Consider the following 24,667-nt stretch of genomic DNA (forward strand, 5'->3'; position numbering starts at 1 on the left):
AAATAATACTTTTCCTTTCATATGATTTTTAATGCAGGCCTTTTACTGTTATGGAGTTTTTTTGTATTGTTTTATTGGCATAAAGATTTAGATAAACTGAATACTTTCTGTACCACTGAGAAAAAGTACAGAAGTATAATCAAGACATCATGCTTACATACAAAAGGAAAAATACTCACTATGCATAATCTGTTATATGTATTATATTATGAGATTATTATAGTGGCAATAGATGCATTCAGGATTAAACAGCATGAATGTTGCTGATTAATGTGGAGTCAACTGTAGCTGCTTTACATATGACTATTTAGCTCAAAGCAACACATTTTTTACAAGCTGAAGACAAGAAGCTGAGATTTGTATTTAAAATATGTATCTGCAATGTAACTAGAAACTATAGCTGTCACATATGGAGTGGAGCAGAAAGTCCAATATTTCCCCCCCTGAAATGTGGTGGAGTAGAAACAGAAAGTAGCAGGAAAGTACCTCAAAGTTGTCATTTAACACAGTAAGTTAGTAAGCTAACATATGTGTGTGTATTTTTCTCTTACAGAGCAATAAGAATCACCAGTATACAGCTGAAAAGATGTAAAAATCTGATCAGAATTTTAGGTTTTCATGCAGAGGACAGTCATCTTAACTGCTTTTACGTTTCATAACAAAGGACATATTATCATGGATGCTATCATTGTTTGTACTCTGTATTATAGGCCTGTTTTTTGTATACTTGTTCATTTTTGTAAGTGTATTTCAAAGTATTATTCTACTAAAATAAAATAAAATGTCTTAAAAGTTAACATCCAACTACATTTAAAATACAGTATATAAATATAGTATTTAAAGTAATTTAAAACAGCCTAATTATTGGGCTTGGATCAATTGGATGAATAATTATGTAGATCTATACATGTTTAGCTCTTATTTTCATTGGCTTGTTTGTTTGTTGAAATAAGATCTACCTGCTGTGTGTAACTGACCGTGCAAGGTTGTCAAATACAGGCGGGCTTTAGGACCATGCAGCCGGGACCTGCAGCAGCTCCCCTGCGCAGCATTTAAATAGGAAATTCATGGTAATGGTGATGCGAGCAGCGCACCTTTCCAGTCCAGGAAGGAGGAAGAGTCTGCAGCTGTCGTGCCTTCACCGCTGTCACCTCTCCATGCCCGCCGTGTAGACCCGCTCTGCCCCGGGATAATTCTGCCGTTTCACCGGATCCCAGCGCTGTGGAATGAGTTTTATCACCAACTGGAGACGGAGCGTGAAGAAAAATGACAGCAAAAAGTGAGTCGAAGAGAAAGCTTTCGAAAAAAAAAAAAAAAAAACAGTTCAGGTTGTGTTGGGACTCGTCTGCGTTCAGAGTCCGGCCGGCAGTGAGCACCTTATTAGTATAACGTGGCGGTGCTGCCATCACACGCAGATCACAGCATGATCAGGTCAGCAGAGATCCTGTCAGGATGTGACTGTGCTGTCATCATTAACCAAGTACTGCACTTCAGAACTATTTTGACTTACTTTTACTTTAGCACTTGAGTATTTCCATTCAGTGCGACTTTCTGTTTCTACTCCACACCACTACATTCATTTAACACTTATTTCCTCTAATATGATATGATGCAGTGTTGTGCTCCACATCTGCCCAGTGGTTCACAAATATCTAAAACTGATGAACTACAGTATCAAAATATTCTTACAGGTATTTGTTAGTTATAAAACAGAAGAATATCACGTTCTGTAATAAGAAAATACTTTCTGTACACTTAGGACTTTTATTTTGAAACTTTTCTTTGCTCATAATGCTTCAGTACTTTTACTTAAGCAACATTTTGAATTTAGGACTTTACTTGTAATGGAGTATTTTCAGACTACAGTATTCCTACTGTTACTTAAGTAATGTATCTGAGTGTTCCTTCCACCACTGGTGAGATTGTCATGTAGAGCACAACCGGTTCAGGAGCCTCGTCGATCCTGCGTAGGCCACAAAGACCCTCCTGATTTGATCAGTGTAGTTCAGTCCTGTGTTCCTGCACTGTGGAGGGGTCGGATTCCTACTGTGACACTGTGACGGCATTCAGAAAGTTAAAGGAGCCCTACGTCTAATAAATCCATCAAGTCTGACTGCTGTGAGAGTCACAAGGCAAAATACTGAAAATTCTGTCATCATGCCTCTTTTTTTTCTTCTTCGGCTGCATTTGTGAAGTAATTTTTGAACAGCTGTGAGTAAATAAAGCTACATAAGTTGAAAAAGAGGTAATTATTTATGGACAGAATTTGATTTAAGGGATCACAGTCTCACTATCTGGATGGGAAATAGTAAAAATGATATGACTTTTCTCTAACCTTTGCTGTTTTTTTTTTGTGAAATACTGAATTGTGTTATCTCTTCAGGCAACTCACAGACATGCATCCTGTGATGAGGGGTCACATGTATACTGCTGCATGTGCAAAGGGGTCACACGCTAAAGAAGTTGGGAACTGCCGATCTAATCCTGACCACAGATTTTTATGTTTAAACGCAGATCGTTGTAAGGCCTTAATGCTGTTTCAGAAGCTTTACTGGCTTGAGCACAGTTCTGTTAGAAGCACTTAATCCATGCATTTTTTAACGTTTTTTGCACATAAAAATGCTCAATACAGCACAAAATAAGAATAAACAATCCATCTAGTCTTGTGCTGTCATGTGCTTCCTCGTTGGCGTCTCATCATTAGTTGATTCCACATTGAGTCTAATGACTTTAGTATTCAGATTTTAATTACTTTTCACTGAGGCTTATTTATCACATATAGCTCATCAGTGCTGGCAGCAGTTTTAATTGAAATTGTCTGTGCGAAACACTTTGGAGTCCTCCTCCGGGCTTCAGATCAGACCTCCAGTGTCCTGGCACACATCCTCCTCTCACCAACGTGAGATCTATTCTTACCTTCTCTCTAAGTTGACCTTTGATCTCTTCACAGTGACGCCGAGCAGGCGCAGGACATACGCGGTGGCCCGGACTCCCCAAGCCGGTACGTTCACTTTGTGCCTCATTTATTCTCACAGTCAGGAGCAGCAGTCAGCTGTGTCGCAGAGGACATAGCTGTTAGCGTTTTAGCTCCTGCAGATGTTCATGTCATACCCAGACTTGTATGTATGTGTCTTTTCTCAGGCTGTCAGTCATAAACAGTCCAGAGTTGGATCCCATCATCACAGACTTCAGGTGAGTGTCTTTGAACTGAAAAGCAGTGAAGGACGCACATTAAAGTAAATGAAAAGCAACATCACATAAAAGCATATTTAGATAAGATAAGATAAAACTTTATTTATCCCACACTGGGGAAATTAAGATGTTAGATACAGCAAGAATAAAAAGAGAGGCATAGAAAAAGATAATAAAAAAGGATACAGAATAAAATCAACTATATATCTATATACATTTTATACAAAATTAAAAAATTACTATTGACTTAAGAAAGGATGGCTCAGTTTCTCAAAGGAAAAGTATGCAATAGTGCACAAGATATTTGGACAGGTGTAATAGATAAAGCAAATGTTAACATAAATGACGGATAAAATGGAGTAAAAGTTTTAAGTCTTTTGATGACTCTTTGTTATCAAAATTCATCACCAGAACTTTCCCAAGATCTGTCCCCGTATCAGGTTTCCCAGACGCTTTCCCCAAACGTTCATGTTAATTTCTGGACAAATGTCCTCACAGAAAGAAGAGGCCTGGGAGCGTCCACATTTCCGTGTTTCTCCGGCTCTCACGATCATGTTCCTCAAACAATGGCGGGCCTTTCAGCTGGTTTACAATCCCTTAAGAATTCCCTCTTTTCTCTAAACAGCCTCAATTTTGTTCCTCTGTTTCAGGTTACAGCTACCGGGAAACGAAGATGGTCAGGAATCAACAAATGCATCGAACGGGTAAGACGGGACAGTGAAGTGATCACAATGCAAAAACCGTGGTGCAGCTCTGAGAAACCCACTGATGTCCTGTCGTTTGCAAGAACTCTCCTCGCTGCGTCCTGTGCGACAGTGAGCGCGAGCCCGTTACTTCCTGACATGTTAGTGGCATACTGAGGTAAAGGTCACAAGAATGCCACCAGCATTAATGCAGCTTCTCCCTGCTGTGCGACATATCAGCATTCAGCCTGAGAATCATCCCTCTTGTCTCTCTGTAAAGTTACGACCGGATGAGTGTGAACATGAACCGGCTGCTTATTCACTAGTGTAATCCTGCATTCTCTGTCAGGGCACGTCAGGGAATTAATGGGAGCTTAAGGAGGAGGATACCGGAGGGAAGGAACGAGAGGAGAAGAGCACAGATTAATTGTAAACTGAACAAATCAAAGTTAAAAGTGCTAAATGTAGCACTCACACATAACATGTTTGTTTTTAGTTAGTTTGTATCTGCAGTACGTATGATTTAAAGGGACAGTTCAACCCAAAATCAAAACCACTTTTTCTCCCCCTTACCTGTAGTGCTGTTTATCCATGAACGCCTTCTTCTGTGCAGTGATGGGGCTGGCAGGTGTAGTTCGGTAGAATGAAAATAGTTCCTACATGAAACTTCTCACTTTACGCAACAGATTGGACATTGGGTGAACTGTCCCTTTAAATCAGAGATAAATTAGCTAAAAATGAACATGTAATGTGCGAGCACTTGATTTCGGGGTGAACTTTCTTGCTGAGTGTTAGATGAGAAGATTGATACCGCTTTCATGTCTGTACGCTAAATATGAAGCTGCAGGCAGGAGACACTTAGCTTAGCTTAGCTTAAAGACTGGAAGCAAGGGGAAGAGTTAGCCTGCTCGCTCCAACAAAATCCAGAACAAAATCTGCATGTTTAATGGACAGATACAGGAGTCTTTTCATCACACACACATCCATTTTGCTTTGCAAGAAATCAATGCATGCCTTAATTCCAGCTGCATTGTTCAGACTGCATCTTTTAAAATTCAGGTAATATGACATATATTTCTCATTCTCTCATTGGAAGAAACATGTCATCAGTGCTCATTATTAGCTATAATATCATAAAGCCGTGAAACAAAACTTTACATCCTTTTCAACTGAGGCTTGTTTAAGGTAAAGATCAAACACCAGTGCTTCTAACTACTAATATTTAGGATGATTTACTCTTGTGTTGTTCATAAAGCAGCAGCAAATCCAATCAAGGACAGCTGCATATCAGATCTAATTATCTCCACCTTGAACCCGTGACTCTGTGCGCTTCTTCCACTGACATGCAGGTGACAATTTAATAATTAGATATTTTGTCGACGCTAACATCTGTAGAGATGAGTGGAATTCCCCTCATGTTTCTCTGCTGGCCAGCGTGCTCTGTTTTTGCTCTTGTGATTGTGTCTAATGGGCCATCATGGGGAGCAAAATATGTCAGATGTGATGAGCACTTAGACGCAGTCACATGAGTGCGATCTTTATGCTTTCTCGATGTCCGCGCTGTTACTGATAGAGTGTGTGGGCTTGTGTGGTTGTAGGCGTGTGCTACAGAGCCACTGAATGTCTAATATTGTCCACTGGCTCAGTGGAGAGCAATAATGTTTTCTATGAATCAGCAGAGGATCTCCAGTTGTGGATTTATGTTGTTTTACAAGTGTCTGCCACTGTAACTCAAACACACCAGTTACTATATAAATACAGTAGAGCTGAAACAATTGATAATTTTCTGCCAATTGACTAATTAATTTAATTGGCAATCATTTTAATAATCCATTAATCACTTAGGTCATTTTTCAAGCAAAAATACTGAATACCAAACAAGTAACTTTCTATGAGAAGAGTAAAAGCTATTTAATGACTCTGGAAAAATGCAAAACAAGACTTAAATGGGCCCTTTGAGCGCTAAAATTGGCACAATGTTCTCAGTACCGACTCATTAAAATAGATGATGATCTTTGTACTTTTCTGACATTAAAATGCACCTTTTCCACAGCAGGCAATTTGATTTGTCATGGCAGTAAACACACAAGTATAATGAACGCCTTTAACCGTGGCTCTGTTCCATTTAAGTGTATCAGCAAGCTTTTGTCAGTGAGGTGGTAAAGCTAAATGGAGTGTGACCCTTATTAATATTACTAATTACACCCGTGGTTTAAAATGTCTGCATTTAAAAGACCTATGTGTCATGTACAGCACGTCTCTAATTGCTACTGATGCTGATGTGAGATGTGTGGGTGTCCAGTCAGTCCTCTCTGCACGGCGCTCTCTCCTGCTTTCCCATGCATGTACACACACACACCTGATGGGAGAGCGGCGAGCTGCGGGTTATGGTGATCAAACACCATGACTCCAGGCACCGTGCCTGTTTTTCATTCAGGATTTCACATTCGCATCCACAGTATGAGCTGCTGTACTGCGTCTACGTCTTCTATTTCTGGACTCTGAGCTCGCTGCAGTGGCAGAGACTGAACACTGCAGCAGACTGGACGAGCTGAGATTCTCACTACGCACCAACATTACCTTTTCTTTTAGTCTCTCAGGGCTCACTTTACCTCTTTCACACATGGCAGCAGAAAGTTTAGACTCAGTATGGATGAAGGACTTCTGAAGGATTTGTTTCTGTTCGCTGTCACGCTGTCCTTCCTCCTTGTTTTTTTTTTTTTTTTTTAAATGCTGGTTGCCCATCATACATAAAAATCCTCAGACCATGTGTCTTGAGCTTATAGCCCCGCCCCCTGACTTTGCATTAACCAGTCGGAGCAGAGACTGCAGTGTGTAGCATGAGTGTGATGATCGGAAGAGGTGGGATAGGCTTTTTTCGTGTGTTCATGTATGTGTGTGTGTGTGTGTGTGTGTGTTAGAGGCAGTACAGATAGACTGTGTTTTCTCCCCTCATGTGTGATAGTCATCCCGATCTTATTAAGGTCTGCTGTTGCTGCTGTGTCCTTCCTCCTCCTCCTCTCTTTCTCCCTCCCTCTTTCCTTCATTCTTCCTCCCCCTCTCTCTCTCTCTCTCTCTGTTTCACCCGTCTGCCCTTCTGCTGCTGCTTCTGCTCTTGTTGCTGCTGCTGCTGCTGCTGCTGAGACACACTGAGACACACTGCACTGTTGGGGAGGCCCCAGACTTGCATCCACTTCTGCACTTTTCACACACACACACACGCACACACACTTTGCCAGATGACAATGTCAGGAGAGGAAGAGACTCTATCAAACGGGTAAGATACTTGCTGCACGTTTGGATGGTGTGTGTTTGTCATTCAGCTGGCCTCTGTCAGATGCTCTGTGAGAGTCTGTGTATGTGTGTTTGTGTTCCTGCTGTGAATCTCAGGTATGTGGACAAACTCGCTCCGTTTATTACAGGAGCAGCTCGCCTCTTTTGTGTCAGCGCTGTGAGGCCTCCAATCACTGTATACCGGCTGGAACGCTTGTGGCGAAATCTCGCTAAACTAATGCTTCATCATTGTATCTATATGTGTGTGTGTGAGTGTGTGTGTGTATGCATTCGGGTTTTCATGAGCACTTGCAGGAGTGCGTACATGATGATTAGCGATTGTGTGCTAGGTGGTTTTATCTGTGTGTGTGTGTGTGTGTGTGTGTGTGTGTGTGTGTGTGTGCCTCACTGACGATCATTGTGCTAGTCGCTCTCCAGAGAAATCAACCCAGAATTTCCGCTGACTTGAAGTTCAATTAGATTATTGGGACAATGTGAGGTATGCATGCCCTGAACCTGACACTCTCCTCATTGTGCTGGCTGTCAGGCCCTTTCTGTCTTTCATACAATTGCCAGTTATTTCCTTATTTAAAGAACAGTGTCCTGTACTGCGTGATCATCTCTGCTTGCCAGTTTCTTTTCAGTGTCCTCAGGCCTCAGACTGTCTTTAGGGTGTACACCTGCCAGAATGCCGTCTTCCAGTCAGTCAGGACCAGTTGAGTTAGTTTTCAGCTGTAAGGAAATGATGAGGCCTCTGATTGTTTGCCCTCATCAGCAAGCTGTCCAGATTGTAACTTCTACTGTTTTGCTGATTTAAACGATCTGAACAGCAGGAGGGTTGATGAGAGCCATTATGTTTCATGTACATGCTGATTTCAGTGTCTGTTTATGTCAAAAATCTCTCCAAAATACCATTAACAATTATAAACTTTTATTATTTATGCGGGTGTTGTTCTGCTCTGAGTCAAACAGGTGATTAGTGATTGGTGATAGAATGAGTGTGTATGTGTGACGTTAAGACAAAATGGTTCAAACTTTGAGTAATAGTCAAGATCAGGCATGAATTTTTTAATAGTGAAGGTTAAGATGAAGGTCCAGGGACTGAGTATCCAAAGACGAAACCAGTGCTGATAGGTGCGCTGCATGGCCGGCAGGGACGGTCATTCGTCTGACTGCTGCTGGCTTGTTTTAAGTAAAAGTGACAGCACCTCTGTTCATACAGAGAGGAAACTGTCACGACACAGCGGAGAAAGCTCTGGTCGGATTGGTTGGAGTGAGCCAGTGGCCGCTATGAGAAGACATGTGACTCTGCAGCATTATCCTCTAAATCAATGATATAACACGTATACGGTGTGCTGCTGTGTTTTAATATCCTCCTGGCATTATTAATGTTCGTGTTATTGATCTTTATGTCTCATTGTTTTATTGTTAGTACACACTCAATTATAAAATGTTTAGTGTTGTCATTGTGAATACTATTGCAGTGATGTGTATTGTAGTAGTGCTCTACATAATGCTGGTTGTCCCACATAACATTTGAGTGTGAAAGAATTTCTCATTTTTGAGTTTTGTTTGTTTTTCTGTTTTTTCAGCTTTGTTCGAAACACATGAAACTTAAACTTTGGTGCCTGAATTTTTTGGAAATGTGGGTTTTTAGTGTCCACTGAAAGACAGAACATACATGTTTCTGTTACAGCGATCGCCATCGTGAGTCTCCTGCTGTCATCATGAAGCTCAGCTTGCTGCCGGTCATATGGTGAACACAGCAGTCACCCGCATGTCATTAGCCAGATGACAGTCAGTCAGTCAGTGTGTGTGCAGTGTGTGTGACACACAGTGTGAAGAGTTCCTCTGTGTTTCTAATGGGCAGGAATGTAAAGTGGATGCTGTCTGTTAGTAACTGCTGTTATACACTTTTGCAGTAGTTGTGTTTGCTCAGTTTCTGCTCTCCTGTTCTTCTGCATCTCTCCAGTGTTTGCAGCTGGCATCTGAACGCTGAGTTAAAGAGGCAATACTGACTGACTGAGCAAGTGTCACGCTCTTGTGATCAATACAGTGTTCTGGAGGTTCAAAGCATGACACCAAAGTGCATTTCAAGAAGAAACAAAGCGGAAATCAAGTTCCTATTTCACAAAAAGCACATCAATAACATAGCAAACAAATTAGCAACTCAGAAAATATGCCACTTTTCAAGCATTTCATGATGCAAATGATAATAAATAGCAAATAACTGAATCTAGAATGTGTCGAGAGTATAATTCAAAACAAACAAGCCATAATTCAGATGACAGAAATGAATCATCTTAATAGTGAGACACATTAGTGCTTCAGATTCACCATTGACTTCATGCGTTCGGCTCATTGTCCCGACTGTTAATGTCTTCCTCACACGCTGCTAATGCTGTTCTCACCCTGAAGTGAAGAGATAAAACACGCATTTAAGCAGATCCATGATCAGCGCAGTGAGTGAATCAAAGAAGGCGGGGGCCTTGTGATGAAGGGGCGAGGATTCTCAGTCAGGACTTGTGCCCAGTCTGGCCACGCTGTGCACTCGTCACGCGAGGGTCATGTGCACTGTGTCATGAGCTCAACCAGCAACCCAGCAACATTTTCAACAAACATTAAGAGTAGTTCACCTTCACAAAGGCAGCTCGCAACAGTGAGTTGTATTTACAAGAATGACCGTATGACCTGGCCTCTGAACATGTATTTTTATAAAAGTGGATAGTTGTACAAACGCTGCGATTTAAGCTGATTCCCTCTCTAATGTGCAGTGCAATTGCTCAAACAGCAACAACACTAACAGCAAAGCACTCTCTCGAGTTCTTGTTCACTCGTCTGGCTCATCATGCAGGTGTGAAGTAGTAGATGAGAATAAAGGGTTGAATAAAGGAGGGATATGTAAGTAAACTGAGACAATGTTAAGATGCCACTCTGTTGTAGGTCAGTGTTTGGTGACTGCCTTTTGCTGCTGAGAACAAGGTCACCGCAGTAGTGAGAGAGACAGTTACACATGGGAGGCCATTTTTCAATAAAACTGATTTTAAGAGATCGGAAGTGCCCTCACCTCGCAGCTTGGCTTATGTATTAGATGATCCCATATTTTTTTCTTTTCTCATGCAGATTCTGTGTTTGTTGTGTTTCTGCAGGTGCTCGCGGTCAGACCTGTCGCTGGCTCTGGAGGACTGCATGGCCGCCCTGGATCTGTTCCTCAGAAACCACTTTGAGGAGGCGCAGGCCCAGCTCAGATGCAGGTAGGAGAACAGCCTGAACAGCTGCTGCTCTCAGCTCTAGCTGAGCTCTGACCCACCTGGCTTCGTGCTTTCATGCACAAATATAATGAATTAGAGGCATCAGCTGATGTTACGCGCGCAAGCGACTGCATTTCAGTCACACCTGTGCTTCGCTTTTCCGACTTAGACAAGTCAAGAAGTCTGCTGTGAAAAAGCCCTGTGGATGTTGGGTTTTTGTGGTTAGTGCTAATGTGTAAATATTAGCGTGCTAAATTTAGATGGTGAACATGATAAGCATTATACCCGCTAAACATCGCTGTGTTAGCATTGACATTGTGAGCACGTTAGCATGCTGATGTTAGCGATTAGCTCTGTAGGTGCAGCCTCACAGAGCTGCGGGTGTGTCTGCAGGCCCTCAGTCCTGTTTTTGTTTTACTAATATGGTCATCTCAATCCAAAGTTGATGGACGAGGCATTAAAACCCATTATTTATGATCGGAAACGTGAGATTTCCATTCAATTATGCGCTGTTTAAAGAGTCGGCCGTCCTATTAGATCAATCTATGTGCTCAGTAAATATGAGGAAAACATCTTTGTTAACTGTGAGTGTTACAAAGACTGAAAAAAGATTTTCCCAAATCCAATAAACAATAATTTTAACGTTCAGATGCCCAGTCCTTGTCACGGTAACAGGTGAGAAACAGAGATATGAGGAGGGCTAGTGGAGCTGGTTAGATGCTGTTTGATGATTTAAGGATTTAAAAGTTTGACATAACTGACGTGCTGACGTCACAAACACAAGCTCTCCCCCTCTGGGTCCCACCCTGCCTCGAGTTATGTTTCTAATGCTGTGTCATCAAGTTACTCCATTATTCGCTGCTTATTCTCTCGTCTATTATCAGAACCTACATCACACTGTTGCTATTATCTTCCACCCTCTCGTTCCTCTGTCGGCCACTCCTTAGCCCCAGTTTCTTCTTTTCAGTGCTCACGCTGAGACAGAGCAGCTTCCCGTCAGCCTGTACTTTGTTTCTGTAGTTTTGGACTACAGCTAGATTGACAGCCATTGTCAGCTTGGTGTCTCTTTAGGAGCCATTCTGGTGTGTTTAGCTCTCCAAGTGTTGAAAGAGCGATGTCATTTGTTTGATTTCTTAGCTCAGACCCAATTATGGAGACTTTCATTGCAACATTGCATAAATACTCTGTTGCCAAGTGACTGCCCTGTTGTCATAATCATAATGCGCTTCAGCGTTTAAATCTGGATTTGTGAAATACTCCAACCTGGAGTCTAAATCCAGCTCCTCTAGCTGCTGCCACCTGAGTCTGGACTATCTGTCAGCTCAGCGGGTGTCCTCATTTCTGTCTCGATATTCCTCCCATAGCTCTGTGTGTGCAATCTCTGCCTCCTCTAGTCGCTAAAGTGCACCTGAATGAACAGTAGCTGCAAATATGTGCATGTTTGTTGCTGCTTTGAGCCCAGATGGGTGGATCTGACACATACAGTAGGACAGTTTGAGTACAGACTGAAGCTTAAGAGGTAAGCCAGGCCTATACTATAATAATCAGGGGCTCCATGGTGATCTGGTCAGGTTTTATTGCGGTCTTTACTCACTAACTGTTCTTCATAGGTACAATATATGGAAATCTTCCTGTTTTTGTAGTGAAAGAGTTAAATGAGTTGCTGAACAGCAACTGCGTTGTTTGAACACAATAATTCAGTAGACAGTAAGGATGTAGCACATAAATCAAGTTGAAATAGAGCTTTATTTGTTATGTTCATACAAAACCCAATAACACCCACAACCTCCTCTCATTCTTCCTGTTCGCTGCTCCGAAAAGCATTTCGTGAGGAAGCCAATGGCTGGTAGCATAAGACTTATGTAATATTATGTAAGGTGTGATGACATCTGCTGCATTGTGAGAAAGGTACTCTGAAAGACTTGTGCAGCCCCGGGGACGTGAAAACCCAGCAGACGATTCCCTCATCGTCCTCAGTGTCCGTCCATCCTCTTCTTTGTTCCACCTGTGCTTTCCAGTTCTCTCCTTCTCCCGTATGTGTCGCCTCATTTCTCCTTCCTCCAGCAGTGTTCTGACGCAGTATACTAGAGTCTCTGCACCACACACACACACACGCACACACGCACACACACACACTGACACTAAAATACTGGAGAGAGTCTTTCAGAGAGATCGTTCATTATCTGGATACACTTTAATCAATCATTTACTTTTATCTCTACATTCCAGTTTATGGTCAGTGGCAAATCGAGCCCATCCCAGCATGCATTGGGTTAGCCATTACTGTATTACATTATATATGACTGTGAGCGTGACTGAGGAAGGAAACTGCGACACATTTGTTTCTCATGGGAAATTAAGCATTGTTATGGGGACAGTTATCCTCGTGCAAAGTGTTAAAATAGATATTTTAGAATATTGAGAGATGTTAAATCTTTTGGGCCTTAAAGAGTTAGTTTAGATTTTTTTGACACAAGTTGGTTGATTGTTTGGAAGTGAGAGACGCCTGTAGTTCAGTTGGCAGACTGTGTCTCCTCCATTTATGGCACAGTCGGTAGCTACGCACATGCAGGTCTGTCCTTGAGCAAGACACTGATTCATTGAACCACAAATTGCTCCTAGTGTGCTGCACCATTCAACTGTTAAACAAGCGAAACAGTTGAACAGAATCAAAATGTATTGAAGATGTCTTCTTTTCTTCGATGACTAAATGTTTTTAAGTGCTGTGTTGTGGTTTCAACTGTCCCCATTTGCTGTGGTTGATTTCAGCCTGACAGGATGTCCCCCTGCATCGCTACTTACACCATGTTTTGTAAATCCCTTTAGATTAACACTCTCTTGTAGGATTCAAATATTAAAGGCCCAGGTGAGGTGTTCCTTGTAGACAGGGACTCCTCTCCAACATTGTAGAAACACGCCTTCTAAATAACCAGTCTAGTGGTTTTTTTTCTCTCTCGATCAGCCTTTAGATCCTAGAGGTATCCACAGCAGGCTGAGTCTTATTTGCTATCTCTCTGTTCAGACACGCCACCAGACCAGGTACAGCCAAAACAGTGCAATCTTATTTTCCCCATCTTGCTGTCCTGCCCCGTTCCTCACGGCTGTAGCAGGGCGGAGGTGCAGGAAGTGAACCGATGTAGAAGCATGACGTACATGTTCAATGCAGCGACTGACGGAGGTGCAAGAAGTTGTGACGTCCTGATATGCCCTGCTGGTTCCTTTCAATGAATGTCAGAGTTTCAAAGAAGGTGTCACTGTTTATTTAAGCTTCATATCTAATTTTGAAACTAGGCTGCAGATTTCTGCTGCTTTCACTATTAAAGTGATGATATGTCTTGATCAAGATAAATATCTTGCATGCATGGACGCTCCGTTTCTGCACTTCCTGATTCTTACTAACACGTGCAGGACTGACTACGAGGCGGGCATGCACACAACTTCTTCTTGAGAGAGCGCAGCACAATGTTTCCGTCATGGAGCGTTGTGGTGAAAATATGTGGGAGACCCGGCTTCTGTGTTGTCTGGAGGGTGAAGGCCTTGGCATCCCAGAGCCCTCAGGTGCTGCTGATTGAAAAATATCTGAGTGCTCCTGTGAAATATTTGGAAGTCTCAGCCACTTCCAGCACAGCTACAGGCAATTCAGTTTACCTCACAGCTCCGTCTTAAAAGGTTTCTCAGCTTGAGTTTGCGCTGACAGTTTACGTAAGCCTGACGCAATGGAAATGTAAGGCGGGTGAGCCTCCCTGCTTCTGAGCCCCCGCCTTCTCTGACTTTGCTGTTGCTTCCTGATTGTAACTGAGCTGGTTCTTGTTTACTGGCTGGTGACTGGATTTGAATTAATAATATTATTTCCTTTAACAAGTCAGCAAACTCTCTCTGTCCTCTAGAAGGATCCTGATTTATTTCTACAATTTCATGTCCTGACACAGAAATGATACCACTTTCATCTCTGTCTGCTCCTTCTCTATCATGTATCTACAAGCCTTTCCTTCTTCAGATAAATCCATTATCAAAAGTGAAGCACAAACATGTTGGTGTCTTTGAGCTTCATTTCCATGGGTTAAAATAGCTTCCAGTGTCCATGACAGGCTGGAGCTAACATCACAGCGATGGGTCACATGAGTCAGTCTGCGGTGAGCGTGAGATGTTAGCTATGCCGGCTGACAGCATTCCTCCTCTACACACCTCTGCCTTTATGTTAACATACAATACGCATGTAAATACAGATTATGTAAAAATATTTAAACCATCAAATGTGAGTTCAGTAGGACAGCATCCACCTGCAAGAATCCTTGTTAACCACAGGGTGTGACCTGACACGTCAGCAACTGCAGGTATAAATAGACACCTAAATAGACAAACTTTTTTTTTCTTTTCCTTGTGTTGCTTGTTTTTTTCAGTCTTATTCAATCCCAGCTCTCTGTTATTAGCAGGAACTGATTATTATGTTTCGTATCCTGTGCCACATCTCTCGTTGGTACTTACTGATTAACTGACTACAGTCTGAGTCTTCTCTTATTCAAACAAAAGCTTTTTGTCACCCCGTTCCCCATCGTCCATCAGCACACCAGACGCAGCACATGATCTGTCATGAATCAATACGTCTTCTAATATCAATGACTTCCTCTTTCATTTTCAAGGTCAGTGCCATATAACTGAAAACTGATGTGTGTTGTCTTTTTTTTTTTTTTTAACAGGACCAAAGACAGCATGTACCATGCTCTGACCTACGCCACCATCCTGGAGATGCAGGCCATGATGACCTTTGACCCCCAACACATCCTGGCTGCAGGAAACACCATGAAGGAGGCCCAGGCTATCTGTCAGCGGTAAGACTTTCCCACAACTGCAGGGTGAAATAATGCCCTGATTACCAGCTGATAAACTGTGGCAGGGGACTTTTTTTTAGTTCCTCTAGTCAGCTGCAGAAATGAGTTGCGCCCTTTAAAGGTCCTGTGTGTCGGCTTTATAAGGATCTATAGACTGAAGTGGAATAGAATACTCATAATTATGTTAACATTAGAGTTTAATCACGTAAAATTAAGAATTGTTGTGTTTTTGTGAGAATGAGCCTTTTATGTCAACAGAGGGAGACAGAGTCCGCCATGTGGCACTACCATGTTTCTACTGTAGCCCAGAATGGACAAACCAAACCCTGGCTCTAGAGAGTGCCTTTTGGGTTTTTTGCATTTGCGAGTTTGCGCCACCACAGGGGAAGGTGAGGGGTTTTCAACTGGTTACAATCTGCAACCTCACCGCTAGATTCCACTAAATCCTACAAATTGGACCTTTAAAAGCCGGTCAGTCTACAGTTGTACATTTAGACACATAACACTGGTTCCCATTAGCAATATCATACCAAGACCAGAGAACATGCTGAGACCATTCAGACTCACTGACTGGAGGAATGTCACATCTGTCTTTGAAAATTAGTCCTCGAGCCACTGTGACAGTCTGTCATGACTGGACTAAGAGCAGATCTCATCAGCCCATGCACACACACACACACACACACACACACACACACACACACACACACACTCTTCCTCAAGCCGGCACTGATCTGAGGTCAGAGCTACAGTTTTTCTTTTCAATGTTGTGACTGGTAATGCACAGCCAGCACATTGTGGCAACAAGCTCAGCATCCTGTCTTTATTGGAAAGAGGCTAAGTCGCTGACTCACGCAGAAACAAGATAAGCAAAGAAGCACAGGACAGTACAGCACTGCTGAAAAACAATCGGGATGCTTTTCAGTGGAACCGACGCACCTGTGACTGATGGTTTTGTGTTGTGTGCTTTCTCAATCAGGCACCGCAAGAAGTCAAGCTTCTCCAGAAACTTCACAGAAGGTCAGTAAAGTCCCACATTGACAGCATGAGTAAAATGTGCCACTGTAATAACAGTCGTTAGTATAAAGGAAGCAGCCTCAGTTGTACGTTGCATGTGCGATTGCTTGTATATTTGTGTGTGTGAGCCTGTGTAAAACATGCATTTGTACACACATGCACCATGTATTTGTGTGTGTGTGTGTGTGTGTGTGAATGTGGGTTCGCCATGACACTGCAGTTTTCAGGCTCTCTGAACATAAGCTGTGACGTATGATTTTCACCTCAGATGAGCTTCACGCGGAGGTCTGCTATGCCGAGTGTCTCCTGCAGAGGGCAGCGCTCACCTTCCTTCAGGTCAGGGCTCACCCAGAATCTGCTGATTCTGCCACCACTGACAATTTCATGTTTTTTCCTTCTCTTACATCTTGTTTCTTCTCTATTTAGGATGAAAACATGATCAGTTTCATCAAAGGGGGAATCAAAGTGAGAAACAGCTACCAGACATACAAGTGAGAATCTTAAAGCCCAGAATGTCCCTGTTCTTATTGCATCATGCTTGTGTTATTCCCAGTTTACTTGTTTTTTACTTGTTCTGTCTTCCTCATTACCTTGTAAAAGCCTCTTTATCTGCTTCCTTCATCTTTACCTCATAGAGAGCTTCACACAGTCCTCCAGTCCTCCGGATACACTCATGGTGACAACCACGGCCATTTTGAGGGTGGCGTTAAACTGGGAGTAGGAGCTTTTAATCTAGTAAGTAGATGGCTGAATCTTTGCATTTGTAATCAATGATTGGTGAAAGAACAGTTGTTCACATCATGAATTGTGGGACACAGGACTTCCAGCGGTCTGGACCGAAGTAAAAAAGACAGACCTCTTTGCTCGCCTTTCATTTTTTGTGACATTTAAGATGTTCATGATTAAACAGAAGCACATAGAGAGCAAAACCTACGGTGAGAGCAGCTGTAATCCAACAGGCTGGCAGTGTGTTTTCAGCTTGGTGCTCCTCATGCAGCAATGATTAATCAGTGTTAAATTTTAACCAATCACATGTTGTTCTGCTCTTTTGCATATTTTTTTATTTGGGAGCATCTAGAGCATCAAAACAGACTTTGCATGCACAGACAGTCCAAAAGATTAAAAATGTTGCTGGTGATTTTTCGGTATTTCAAACACTGTAAGTTGTGAGTACGAGAAGCACGCACCTTATGAAAAAAAGTAAAGTGAGGCACAAAAATGATCTGGTGCTGCTTGACATTTGCACATGTTCCTGTTATTGTTCGTCTGTTTCATTTATTTGTAGTGTAAACCTTGTTGGTTGGAAAATATCTGTAATTACTGTCCAACCATGGCCCTTGAAAGCATGTTTATGAAATTCAAGATCATTTCCTTGGAAACCACTGGTATTGTAATTATAAAGAAAGGAATCCTGCTGTAATCCCGCTGCTAGCCTTTCAGTCCCACCTCTTGTCTACTTCCTGCAGATGATTTCCATGTTGCCCACGCGGACGCTCAAGCTGCTCGAGTTTGTCGGTTTCTCCGGCAATAAGGTGAGTTCTGCTCGCAAGTGAGAGCCAGTTATGGCTGACAGACGAAGCAACTGCTGACAGGACTCGGGGCGTAATTTGAGGTTGAATTTGTTTTACAGGGGATGGACTGTTCTGTGCTTTGTGTGTGAAGTGCAGAGTCTCTGCTGTTAACAGCCAAAAGTACATGGAGATAACTCTTGAATTGTGTTTGTAGTTGCAGTATCACTGGTTCATTTATTCAAAGTACTCATGCCTGTGATTTGTGGTGAAACTCATATAACTACTGCTGAGATGAAACATTGAGTGAAAGCACGAGCCGAAACTATACAACTTGATTGGTGAATGATTTCAAAATAGCTTTGATCATAATAACTACTGTATCATGTCTCAGTGTCACGACCTCCTAATATATGTTGGATAAAGCAATTATTTTAGAATTTCTTTATTGGATTGGTTTGTGTAACCCCTATGCAAAACAATCAGAAAAAGGGGATTTTAATCAGGGTTTAGGTCCTTTTATGATATAATGTTTGGAGTATTATTATTGTAGTACAATTTGAGTGATTTATCGTGTGGTTGCAAAAAACCCCACATCTAATCTGGACATCTGGAGTCTCAAGACTATTTCAAACACGATCTTGACAGAGTGAACTTGACAGCATATCCTGTAAATCTCACACTCTGTACTTGACTATTTTGCACACGAGCCTATCTGTGACCTGTATCTGTTCAGATTGGATGCCAAAAGTGCTGTGGTAGACAAACAGATGCTGTTCCTTCAGCACAAACTGAATTTAAACAAAACTGTAATGTAGCTCTTGCCTCTGTCATTTTCCTGCACAGGAAATTTCTCAAAATTCTTCAGTGTGTCCTGAGCTCATGTGTGCATATCTGTGTGTGTGTGTGTGCAGGACTTTGGCCTCCAGCAGCTTCAGGAGGGCTCTGCAGAAAGCACATTCAGGTCCTTCCTATGTAACATGCTGCTGCTCTGTTATCACACCTTCATGAGTTTCATATTAGGTGAGCAAGGATGCATGCACGCACATATGCAGCTGCAGCCGACCACAGAAACAGACGTCACTGCTTGTTTTTGTCTCTCGCAGGCACTGGAGAAGGCGACGTAGAAGATGCAGAGAAACTGCTGCAGCCGTATCTCAAAAAATATCCGAAGGTTTGCCAGAATTAAACAGAGAGTTGTTTATTTTTATTTTTATTTTTTTTCAAAAATCCTGCAGAAAATTATAAGTGCCATGTTCCCAAACTTACCGTGGGTTGTGTTTCTCCCAGGGATCCATCTTCTTGTTCTTCGCTGGTCGAATAGAGGAGATCAAAGGCAACTTGGATGCTGTGAGTGCCCCTTATTTTTATACCGTACATCTGAAAACAAAACACACGTTCACCACTGCATTTTTTATGTGGAAAATGTTTGCTTTTGTTCATCACACCCTGTTTGATGCCTCTGTGTCAGACGACGCTACAGCAAAACCGTCTTTATTTTCACCAGTGTATTCTGATCTTTGCTGGTCGTGATATTTGTTCACACGTGATTCACAAATGCTTGCTGAAAGGCCCATTTCAATTTATCTTGCAAAGCAAACAGTTTAAAGTCCAGAAACATTTGCTTCTATTACAACTTTTCTATTAGATTGCACATGTATGTCAACAGTTTTAAATTGTATCTTGAGGATGCCTCAGCATATTTAGCATGGGATCACACATTCCCACTGCTAAACAAACAACAAGCGTAATGTGTAAACGTAATGTGAAAATCCGTCTGTGTTGTCAAGATCCAGAGACATTAAACAATGACACATTTAAACACTGTCAGTGGTTTTAAAATTTTGGTAGAGTGGAATAATGTTATTACCAAACTGAAAAGAAACACCTCCCACATACTGACACTGTATGTCTTCAGTTATTTCTAAAACATGAAAGTGGCACCAGACAATATTTTAGAATTTAATGAAGGCTTATTTGTCTATACTCATTCCAATAATTACATCCATGGATTGGCTTTATCCTCACTGATAATACAAATGTGTCCTCTGCACATACAGTAACATACACTAATTAGGCCCTGGACCAGAATTACAATAATCCCCCGGCGGGGACATTCAGGTGTTAGACAGCATATACAGCAGGGATATAAAAGGAGACGTAGAAGAGAATAAAAAATGCAAAATAAAAAAGTCAAACATGATTTGTGTTGAGATGCTCACTGCATGTTAACATTCACACTGAATATGCCGGAGAAGGTGACACCCTCAGTCGTTTGTGTGTTTCCAGGCTATTACCCGTTTTGAGGAGTGCTGTGAGGCTCAGCAGCAGTGGAAGCAGTTCCACCACATGTGTTACTGGGAGCTGATGTGGTGCTTCACGTACAAGAGGCACTGGAAGATGGCCTACTTCTACGCTGACCTGCTCAGCAAGGAGAACTCCTGGTCCAAGGTGGGCCAGCATGTTATTTTTAGTTTCTAATCCATCACATTCATTTAATGTTGTCGACTTTTTTTCAGCTGAAACATGTAATCCTTCCAATGTAAAAATAACCACCACTATGTGTGTCTTGGTGGCCTGCTGGTTATGACAGCAGATTGCTCCCCAGTTCAGTTCCAGTGGGGCACCTTTGTTGTAAGGAAGCAATGCTCCAGAAGACAAAATCCATTAAATGTTTGAAAGTGATAGCGAAAAAGAAAATGATTATTTTATGCTATTTGAAGAGTCAGACAGCCTGGTCAGCAGCTTGTAGTGGCTGAAAATAACACGTCTGAAGACTAAGAAAGGGCTTGAATTTTGCACTTGTAGTTTATCTCCCCTCGTCTAATTCAAACAGGAAAGATGGGATTGCAGTAGTAATCACTTTTTCCTTCCCTCAGGCTACCTATGCGTATATGAAAGCAGCCTACCTCAGCATGCTGACTTCAGATGATTGCCTAACCTTTGGGGAAACTGCGTTCACTCTGTTCAGGTATGAACGACGAGCTCAGGCACTGTTGGAACTACTCACAGTGAAACAGATGATTCACTGTGACAGTTATATATCTATGATATCACAATCTCTTCTTCTGGGAAGAGACCATCTTTGGGAGAGACTGTGAACAAGAGTAAGAGATGTCATTTCTATCAGAGAGATGATATAGCTGGAGTTGGATTGGTGTGAGTCACATTACATTCTTTTTGTGGCACAGAGTTATACAAGTGTTTTATTGATGGTACAGAGTCTGTTAGATAAGTACTTATAGAATAGAAACTGTCTGTCACATATCTTCTCCACTATTGATATGTATGTATGTATGTGTGTACTTTATTTCAGGCAGGTCCCAGGGCTGAAGCAGAAAATAGCAGGAAAATCTTTACCAACAGAGAAGTTTGCTATAAGGAAAGCCCGTCGCTACCTTGCAGAAAACCCCATTCCTCTTCCTGCTCCTCCTCTGGTCAGTACTGCTTATGCTATTTGCCATGTTTCACTGCTTTACTTGAAGCATAACAGGGTTTTTACATTGCTACTACAGTGTGTTGCATAACTGGATCGACAATATCTGGAAATTAGTAGCAGTAACAGGCTCAGTTAAGGTACCACAGACTTATACAACCTACACTTTCAGGATTTAGTGGGTCTGGGTCTGATTGGCTTGACCAATCAGGCTTCAGAGCCGCTTGGAGAGCTCTATCTGTGCTCACAGAACACAGATGGCGTTATAAAAATAGCATCTGTTTAAGTCAAATCCATCAAGAGAACTGAAGTGTGTCACAGAGAACATTTTATATTCACCCGCATCAATGTAAATTCTCTGATTCTTGGCTTTGTACAATGTTTGTGTATCTGTGTGTTGTCCAGGAGATGATGTACATCTGGAACGGCTATACAGTCATCGGCAAACACAAAGACCTGACTGAAGGAATGCTGAAAACACTGGATGAGGCACAGGCCAAACTCGAGAGCAGCCCAAGTATATAAAATTATTTATTATTATTATACTGTGTTTTTATATATATATATACACACACACACATACATTACTGTGCCCATTTTCCTTGGTCCTAACTGTCCTGTTGTGTGTTTGCCAGGGACTGAGTTCTCCATAGACGATCAGTGTCTGCTGAGCCTCTTGAAAGGACTGTGTCTCAAACACCTGGGGCATCAAGAGGAGGCTGAACACTACTTCACCCTTGTCCTCTGCAAGTAAGCTTCACTCGGTGCAGTGTATCCGTGGGTAACCAAGCTAGGAAAACAGATATATTTCAGTTTCTTGCAGCGTGTCATCACCAATTAGCCTGATCATATTCGCTGTGCATCATCCGGTGAATAAAAGCAGTTCTGTTCTGAAACAGAAACAGCACAGCAGTTGAAAGGAATATTTGTTCATACGGACGTCACCTCCACACATACTGTAACCACTGTGTTCTGACATTATCTGCAGTGAGACTCAGATTAAGTATGACCACTACCTGGTTCCTAATGCCCTGCTGGAGCACGGCCTGCTGTGTCTGGAGCAGGGCAGAAAAGATGAAGCTGTCAAACTCCTCGAAGCAGCAAAGTAAGTCTGTCAACCAGCAACACATATTCAAATCATCTGTACTCAGGAAATCAAAGATTCTCCACTTGCTTGGAGCAGTTTAATTAAATTTGTATTATGCCTTATATTTTTTCACATAATATAAAATTACAAGTCACCACATTTGACACTATTTTTAAATTAAATATAACACACCCATCTGTCTTTGGGAGTTTCAGTTAACCATACAGTGACTGTTAGAAAAAATGCCAACGTTTGCTTTGACTTGATTGTAAATCATTGTTGTGATTCAGGGGTTTGTTACAATGTGTGAAATAAGAATAGAGATTGAGATTTACCGCTGATGTACATATAAATCGCTCTGTTTCAGGCAAAATTACAAAAACTACTCGATGGAATCACGGACACACTTCCGTATTCAGGCTGCTCTGCACAAGGCCAAGGGCACAGGGGAGAATGGCACTCATGTTCCCTCCAGCCCATAACAGACAGAGGAGGGCACACTAGAGCTGAGACAGCTATCTGTTTCTGCTATCCCACAATGCAACACTCAGCACAGGCCAGCCCGCCCATTCAAGTGGATGATTTAAAAATTTTTTTTTTCTGGTGGGTATGGATGGATGCTTGTTTATCTCGTTTGTGCTGCCCTTACAGGCGACTGCAGCTCTATGTGGCCCTGACTGCCTTAGACAGGTTTGCTACGCCCTCTTCCAGAGTAATATTATGATGAACCTCACTTCCTCGTGTGATTTGAAATAGAGACAAGTTGAGAAATGTGCCTATATTTATGAAACATCGCTTCTAGCAGGCTTATTGTCTAGCAGTGTGGCCACGCATATGAGGCACACTACGGTAGAAAACAAGGTACATTTGTGTACTATATACTGCAGATTACCTCCACTATAACCAGGAAATGTGCCCCATTCAGGGTAGTAGGGTTGGATCTGATGGAGCCAGAGTGCCAAACGGCCCCCATATAACCACTGACACTCACTCCACCTGTCCAGCAGCACTGTGTGACCTGGTTACTACAAACCCCTCCCCTTCGTTTAATTGAATGTAAGACTGTTTTGTACTATGTCATTTGATACATTTTGGTTGACAGATTTTACCTTTGATTTTCAAACCATATGACCTAATTTGATTGAAACCCTTGATAAGTTTGATTCACTTTCACACTGTACTGTAAGCTATGGTTCATTGTGTTTCTCAGAGTGAACATTTCATTGTTTACTTTAAACTTTCTTCCTCTCCTTGAAACCCATTGAAACATTGAAAGTTACAAATTTATTCATGTGGAATTCTTTTTTTCATTCTCCTTCTGAAGAAATGATCAGATCTGCAGTCCTGTTGTATCTACAGTTACATGTAATGGCTACTGCATAGAGCTCTTTAAATCAGCCAGCCATGCAAACTCTTACATTTATATACTGTAAATGGCACCTTTTACACAAATTGTCCTGTTTTAAGAGGACAGATGAATGTGTCTTTTAGAAAGGCAGACTCCCTCCTTTTCTCCTCCTGGTTTGTGGGACAGACTCCAACAGTACTTGAGTTTAAACAAACAGGCCATTCACACCGAGCAGCGAAGGACTGCGTGCTTGTCGGCCTGTTGCATCTTTCACGAGAGAGCAAGCTCTGAGCGGGAACTACCAGAGTCCTCCTGCTCTGTGAACATCCTCTGCTGCTCTTGTATCGGCAATGCTTCACGAACACCACCTATAGAAGGACATGAACATCATAACCACAATCCTGTGTCAAATAATAATCTGCATATGAACAAATGCTTGTAATGAAATGATTGAACTGATGAGTCAGAAAGGGGTCATCTCTGATTGTACAGGTGGTGACGTTATTTGAAGGGCTGTGTCCCAGCAACAGAGTGTCCGAAACCTAGATACTCAGATGGTGTCTCAAGTGTTCGAAATAGAGCACTGCTGATTTATTCATGATTAGAGTAAGGTCTGGGATTCAAGATGAAGACTATGAGTCAGTTTCAATGTTTTATATTGGTGGAGGAAATGTAGGCTACTTTTAATATTACTTTAACAGCAGTCACTCTGGAGTATTCCAGTAACAAATCATGTTTTTTTTGTTCGAATAATTAATTAATTGTTATAATAATTAAACTTATTTGTATTTTCTTTTTTCCCCTTTGGTTTTTCAGATATATCTGACAGAACCTCTAACCAAATTTAGTGGCATTGTGATGTTTACAATCAGCATATTTTACTGGGCACAGCTACCACTCAGCAGAATGACATTCCTGTACATACTGAATGTTTTTATTGTAATTTAAGATGAAATGATGATACGCAACTAAAAAATACATCCCATGTTGTCTTGTCTTTTATGACATTTGTGCACCACAGACAGAATCACAAAATACAATGT

The 24,667-nt window shown here is 41.8% G+C and overlaps 1 protein-coding gene across 2 annotated transcripts; it reads left to right on the forward strand.

Moving 5' to 3' along the window:
* Positions 1 to 1,094: 1,094 nt before the first annotated feature.
* On the forward strand, positions 1,095 to 24,602 carry ttc39a (tetratricopeptide repeat domain 39A). Of its 2 annotated transcripts, XM_041935203.1 has the most exons (21): positions 1,095 to 1,279; positions 2,951 to 3,001; positions 3,142 to 3,192; positions 3,843 to 3,896; positions 10,298 to 10,402; positions 15,097 to 15,228; positions 16,208 to 16,248; positions 16,514 to 16,581; positions 16,672 to 16,736; positions 16,881 to 16,980; positions 17,712 to 17,777; positions 18,668 to 18,776; positions 18,860 to 18,927; positions 19,044 to 19,103; positions 20,043 to 20,204; positions 20,633 to 20,724; positions 21,070 to 21,190; positions 21,595 to 21,706; positions 21,825 to 21,939; positions 22,178 to 22,294; positions 22,644 to 24,602. In XM_041935203.1, the coding sequence occupies exons 1-21, from the start codon at positions 1,227 to 1,229 to the stop codon at positions 22,756 to 22,758; spliced, it is 1,857 nt and encodes a 618-aa protein (XP_041791137.1). In that variant the 5' UTR covers positions 1,095 to 1,226; the 3' UTR covers positions 22,759 to 24,602. The 2 variants fall into 2 exon arrangements, with proteins under 2 accessions (XP_041791137.1, XP_041791138.1); XM_041935204.1 differs by lacking the exons at positions 1,095 to 1,279; positions 2,951 to 3,001; positions 3,142 to 3,192; positions 3,843 to 3,896 and adding an exon at positions 6,985 to 7,152.
* The last annotated feature ends 65 nt before the right edge of the window (positions 24,603 to 24,667 follow it).

This window comes from Chelmon rostratus, chromosome 4 (genome assembly GCF_017976325.1).
Source record: "Chelmon rostratus isolate fCheRos1 chromosome 4, fCheRos1.pri, whole genome shotgun sequence".
Classification (NCBI taxonomy): domain Eukaryota; kingdom Metazoa; phylum Chordata; class Actinopteri; order Chaetodontiformes; family Chaetodontidae; genus Chelmon; species Chelmon rostratus.